This window comes from Tuber melanosporum (genome assembly GCF_000151645.1).
Source record: "Tuber melanosporum whole genome shotgun sequence assembly, scaffold_24, strain Mel28".
NCBI lineage: Eukaryota > Fungi > Ascomycota > Pezizomycetes > Pezizales > Tuberaceae > Tuber > Tuber melanosporum.
The window spans coordinates 531,675-538,311 of record NW_003298908.1 but is presented as its reverse complement, the minus strand read 5'-3'; the positions used below and the strand labels follow the sequence as shown (position 1 = coordinate 538,311).

The 6,637-nt window shown below is 46.7% G+C and overlaps 1 protein-coding gene; it reads left to right on the top strand.

Annotated features, from left to right (window-relative positions):
* Positions 1-5,422: 5,422 nt before the first annotated feature.
* Positions 5,423-6,637, top strand: GSTUM_00006100001 (uncharacterized protein; the record flags this gene model as incomplete). XM_002838249.2 has 2 exons in its annotated part: positions 5,423-5,749; positions 5,969-6,637. The coding sequence occupies exons 1-2, from the start codon at positions 5,474-5,476 to the stop codon at positions 6,635-6,637; spliced, it is 945 nt and encodes a 314-aa protein (XP_002838295.1). The 5' UTR covers positions 5,423-5,473.

The following is a 6,637-nucleotide window of genomic DNA, read 5'->3' as shown; positions in this document are numbered from 1 at the left end:
CCACCTATAGGTTGGCCAAGTCAGTTGACGTGTATCTAATGCATAATTTCCCCCCCTTGCTCGGTTAGTCCCCATCACTCGTTTCAAGGGCGAGTGATGCTATGTACTGTACTGTCACAAAGTATATATATTATAATGGTAGCAGTAGTTGGACCGTCGACCGTCCAATCTACTCGTATATAATACAGGTAGGGAGCTCCCCTCCTCCACAACTACATGTTATACACACACCATTGGCCAATTTCACAGTTGGTAAGTTATGATATCACAGTAGACAGCACATATATCAATCAATCAATCGATCGATCAATGCCCACCATCCCCCGCCCCCAAATTCCCGCACACAAGCTCTCGCCCACTCTTTCCTTAGTCTAATTACCCAACAACCCCTCTCCCCAAAACGCAAATTATTACTCGAGTCGGCGCAGAAAACCCGGGGATGCGGTTCACTCTGCTTTGTCCGGTCTTGTACATACGCTACACCATAACCAGAGCTGTGTACTTTGCCGAAGAGGCTTAAAACAATCCACCTCTTCCATTTCTCCCTGATAAGATGACCCTGGCCCTTTCTTTTCTTTTTTCCTCACCTACCGGTACTGTAAACACGTTCCTGGGCGGTACTGTACGAGTACTTGCACAGTACCATGTCAGTTGCTCATCAAACTTATCAATGCATCATCATACCCCCTACGACAACAAACCCGCCGTGTAATCGAGTAAACTACGTTTTTTTTATCATAACCACGGATTCAGTACAAGTACTGTACCGCCAATCACTCACTAACCGCCCAATAACGAAACCCAAGGTAAATAACGACCAATGGGACAACAGAAGGTAAAAGAAATGAAGGTATAAAAAATAAAAATAAAAATAAAAAGGGTCGGGCTAAACAATCCGTGCCTGGAAAACCCCACGGGAATGGGACGTGCAGGAGATATAGATCCGTTTCTTCTTGCTCGCTTGCATTTCTGCCGTCTCAGGTCTGGTATCATGGACAGTACCGCAGGTGCCGTATATACCGAGAGGAAAGAGGGAGGAAGAAGAAGAAAAGGAAGAAGAAAAAGTTTTTTGTCCCGCTCGGCTGGATTGGGTTGATTACTGTCCAATGCTGTACTGTACTGTACTTACCACAGAATCCTATAATACCGCTACGTTATCATAACTCCCTTCATTTAAGGCCGGTTCGACAAAATTTTTTTTTGCACAAAGCACAGGTGAGCGACGAATGAACGGGTAGATGGTAGATACCGCGAACACGGGAGACCACGTCCGCTCCATTCCCTTCCATCCCATCCCATTTCCTCAGAAAAAGTTGGAAGCTCAAGGGACCAATTAATTGACGAAGCGTAGAGGACAAAAAGCAATGGAAAGAAAAAAAAGGAAGAAAAAAAAAAAAAAAGTCGGGGAACGGGAGAGGGAAATCCCCCTTCCACGTGCTAATTTCGTACTTTTTTACTTTGACTTGCTCTACTTTGCCCCGGTACCGTCCGGTATCAAGTATCGCCCTGGTCAAATTTGTCTCAACGTTATGTCTTGCTTTAGTTTGACGTATTAGCTCCGCACTGGCTACAGTGGCTATCCCCCCCCCCGCAATCGTGATATAAAACACATTGTCAATCAATCAATCAATCATTACTAGCTAGACGGCAATAGTCCATTGGACAATTCCACCTTCCTTTTTTTTTCTCTTCCTTTTTGTTTCCTCTTTCGACCTCATTTGAACCAGCGGAGCTATCGCCTTGCCATGCCTTGCCATGCCGTGCGTGGGAGAGTAATTAGGACACCAAGTATATACATCATTTATCGAGCTCTACATTCCGGACTCCGCGTCAATCCGGATGGGTGAGGATGGTACTGTGCCTGGGTCTGAGCAAAAGTCTGTCGAACCATTGCTTCAGTGGCTGGGGGAAAATTCTGCTCTCCTGGCGGTCGACGGTTCCATCCAGCCAATGAGAGGTTGGACACGCTTACAGTACTCGAACCCCAAGTACAGTACACTACCGTATTCGAGTGCTGTGCTGTGCGCAGGAGGTGAAGCACTCATATTGGAGAGCAAGGCGGTACCCGTTGGACCTATTTTTATTTTTATTTTCAATATCCCCAATATTTTGAGAGCACTGGAGTAAGGCACTCGAGTAAGTAAGCACGGTAAGGCAAGGTCCTGCGAGCCAATGGCATGACGGTTAACTGGCTTGCTGGCGGGTGGGTTGCGGCTTATTCGTTGGATTGGGATCGAATCTGGTGCTGGGCAGGACATACTCTACCGACCGGTACAAATGCCGTGACGCAGAAGTATACAATACGACAGCCTTCGTGCTCTTGCACTGCACATACTGTACAGGTATAAAACGTGATGATATTTGGCCAAGAAAAAACTTCAGTTTCAATTGTTAGCCGGGGCAAGTTCCCAATGGTCTCCAAGAAAGAAGGGGGGGAGGAGGGCCCGATGCTTACCTATTCGCATGCCGCACGGTTATCCTACTCGAGTACTGTACTCGTAGTTAAGGTGAGCATAGGGGAGGCGAACTCGAGTTTTGCTGGCCAAAATTAGGAGCGTGTAACCATATGGAGGGCCAATTTTGGCTTCATTCCTCAGCCAGAGCAGGCCCGCCTCGTTTACTCTTAACCCCCGGCACAGTACCCGCACGCCCCCAGAACGCTGGTAAACCTGATTGATATCAACGAAACCGATGGATTTGTCAAAAGTCCGAGATTATAGGTTGGTTCGCGGTGCCCCAATTACTCAAGAACATGTTTCTCAAATCTCGATGTCAAAGTCACTTTTTTGGGTTACCGGTATTCAGCTCAGCGTTAGCACCGTACCCTGTCGCAATGGGGGCGGGTTTTGAGTTCGGGAGATTACCATTTTCGCTTACCTTTACTCGAGTAAATTTTTTAAGTCCCAATTTGTTACCACGTTACTGTATGTTGTGGCGAGAGCCATTGCATATAATTCAATCGTTGGGGCCCCTCTTGATTATTTTCGGTTCGCTCGTAAAGAACCGGCTCTTTGTCGGCTACGATATATCGGTGTATATATATATGGTACATGTAATCCTTTTTTGTATACGAGTACATGTAGATAGGTAAAAACAAAAAATGAGGCAGGTCACTAGCATAATCGGAAGATCAACTGTTTACCGTCCGGGCCGGTCCATTGAGAAAAAAAACGAGCAAAACCTGGCTAGAGAAAAACGATCGAGGCTTAAGACCGGTTTCTCCGGCGCTCCGGCTGTTCCTGTAGCTATGGCACGATTCGTGGGTGGATTGTGATTGCGGGGGACCGATTCGATTTCCTACCACGGCCCACCCCACCACAATACTCTAATCCATTCCCTACCGTACTGTACCGGCATCACACTCCGTATAAGTGCGATGGAGTGCCCGGAATGGCAGTAACCGCTTCGTAATCATGTTCCCCTGCCATATCATACCGTATCGTGTCGTAACTTCCCTGCGCGGTTTTATTTTTTTGCAATCGAAATATCGTAATTGGGATGTGATACGATTCCTCCGGGGCCCAGTCAAAGCCTTCAACTTTTGTTTTCCTGCTTCTCCCCGCTGTGTGTTTTGCATTCTTTTTGCTTTTCCTCCTCCCTTCGTTGCTGTGCGGTACTGTGCTCGTGCACCGATCCTCCTAAAATATAATATCAGAAACAAAGGTGGGTCATCGAATAAGCCATTCCCATGTCAAATCAGGATAGCGTTTGCAACCTGGTAGTGTAAAAGAAAGATGGAAAAATTTCCCACGAATGGGAACCCCCTACGATACAGATACAGGAGCCTCGGTGGATCCGGAATATATGTCCATAATATGGTACGTATGATAATTCCTTTTCTGTTTCCCCCCAAGGTATGATAATACCAGTAACCTTGCAAGGAGACAGGTATCTCACATCGGAAACGTAGCATCTGTCATGTTTACTCTCTTTTTTTTTTTTTTTTTTCTCCTTCCCTTTCAGCGCGGAAATATCATATTGTGGCTGACTCCGGATCATTGTTAGCCCTATATCGCTCGTTGTAGGGCGAATCTCAAAATATTAAGTTCCATTCGAGTTCCATGCAGTAAACCAGATTAGAGCAGGAGATGCACTGACACAAGTGGAAGTGCGAAGCGTACTTCGAATCTGCTGGACCGATCACGAACACCGCGCTTTGAGAATCTCTCTTTTTTGCTCTCCAAAAGTGCGGTTGCCGTGCAGACACACCCCCACCACCCATGCAATCCGCGCACACAGTCGGTACTGTAGCTTGTGCTCGTGCCTGAGCTTGCTTGCCCGACGGACGCCAGAATCGTGGGAAGGTGCATAAAAAAGGAAAGCGAGATATGAAATTATTATTATTATTATTATTATTATTATTATTATTATTATTATTATTATTATTATTATTATTATTATTATTATTATTATTATTATTATTATTATTATTATTATTATTATTATTATTATTATTATTATTATTATTATTATTCAAGAGGCGCAAAATGTGAAGCTGAGTCAATTTCACCGCAGGAGAGCTCTGCGGATGACCGTAAGTAGATGAATTATGTGGGAAGCATGCTGTGATACAGTACCGCACAATACAATACCGGTATGCGTAGTCCGTAACTGTATGGCGTAATTAGGTGCTTCATAGTTGCCCTCCAGTTTGGCGTGACAATAGCTCCAGTTAGCGAGAGAGGCGCACAAAGGGCGTAACAGTTGACATATAATTCGCCTCTCGTTGTTGCCCCTGCTACTTCAGCAGGGTGAATTATCATTGAACGTTGTATCGTGGCAGGTATCGCCACTATTTCCCCTTCTTTTCCTCTCCCTTCAGGTTACTCCCCCCATACCTGCTGCCCTTCTCCTAACTATCCGCACCTACCGGTACTCGAGTACTCGTAGGAGAAGGAGGCGGAGATAGGAAAATAAAAATAAAAATAAAAACGTAAGGTGACCATGTCGCATCATTGCATACCCAGGGACCCGGTGGCTGGTCTGGACCCTGTGCGTGGGATCGCCCGTCATTCTCCAAGAACCGAGCCCTTGGTGCTTCATCACCGACATCGGCACTTTTTTCCCCCTGCCCTTCGAATCTGTTTTCAAGCGTTTCTTAACGGAGAAAGCCTTTTCAATATCACTTGCCGTGTCCGTGTCAGGTCTGTTAGGTGTCGGTTGTCAGCTCGATCACCTGTTTGCTAGGCTGCTGTACCTTACATTACTTTCGGAGATAGTCTATCGAGTGCGCAAATCAGTACGAGTAGACTGTTGCCTGATTGTTGCTGCTGCAGTTTTGTTGCGGGCGCGGGGGTCAAGGTGGGAATGGTCGTCTTGCCTTTTCGGGCCTAATTTTCATCAAAATTTTTTTTTCTTACGCCTTTACCGGTTGGTTATGAGACTGCTCTAGCGGGCTCCAACAACAACCGGCAGCGGCCACAGCAGATCGAACTTCAACAAATACCCCAACAGCTCACTTCAATTTCCTTCAATGACGCGGGTGAGGAAGAAGACGAAAAAGACCGGGTCGATCTTGTTGTCCAGACATCGCGGTTTGCGAGGTGGTGGGCCATCAGTCATAGCTTCAAGGCCTTTTTCCAACACGTCATCTTTATCGTCAAAGGTCGGAAGGACTCTCATTCGGAGTCATCACACTTTGCAAAAGAGGCTCTCGCAGGCTCTGTCCAAAAATGATACCGAAACTGCAAACTCTATCCGAGCGGAGATCGAGGCAAACGGTGGGATTGAAAGGTATCAGCAGGCAAGCGTGCGTCCATCACCATCATTGCCCCTGGAATTCTTGTTCAACCCTTTTTTTTCGCTTATGCGTGTGATGTGATGTGATGGTCGTGGTGTGTACTTGTTAGCTGCCGATGGGGGGGTACGGTGTTGAGAGCTTGATGAGTAAAGTGGCGAGCGTGGAAGGGTAAAAAAAAAAAAAAAGAGACGAACGCTTGAACTGAATTATGTGTTTCATTTACAATAGGTGTGCGGTCAAGATAACCAACGAGGAGGGGATTCCTCAAAAGTATTGATCGACTGGTTAAGGGAAACCATTCGATCATCGCCAAATAAAAAGGTCACGAACAAAAAGCTACGACTCCTTGAGGTGGGGGCTCTAAGCCCTGACAACGCGTGCTCAAGGTCGAGCCTATTCGACGTGACGCGAATCGACCTCAATTCACGGGATCCAAGCATTGAGGCACAGGACTTTATGGATCGACCTATCCCCACTACCGACGGGGAGAGGTTCGACATCATCTCACTGTCTCTCGTGCTAAACTACGTGTCTCTTCCAGCAGCGCGTGGGGGAATGCTTGGGCGGACAACAGAATTCCTGCAGCACACATCATTGGAAGGGGAGGAGGGGAAGGGGCGGGAAAGCCGCCTGACGGAACTATTTCCATCGCTATTCCTTGTTCTGCCTGCTCCGTGCGTCACGAACTCCCGTTATCTGGATGAGAAGCGATTGGAGGAAATGATGGGAAATCTAGGGTACCGGTTGGCTAGGAGGAAACTTTCAGCCAAACTGATATACCAACTCTGGCGTCATGTTGGCAAAGTTCAATCGTCAGGACGGCAGAAGGAGTTCAACAGGAAGGAGGAAGTGAACCCGGGGAGAACGAGAAACAACTTTGCCATTCTGTTCCGATAA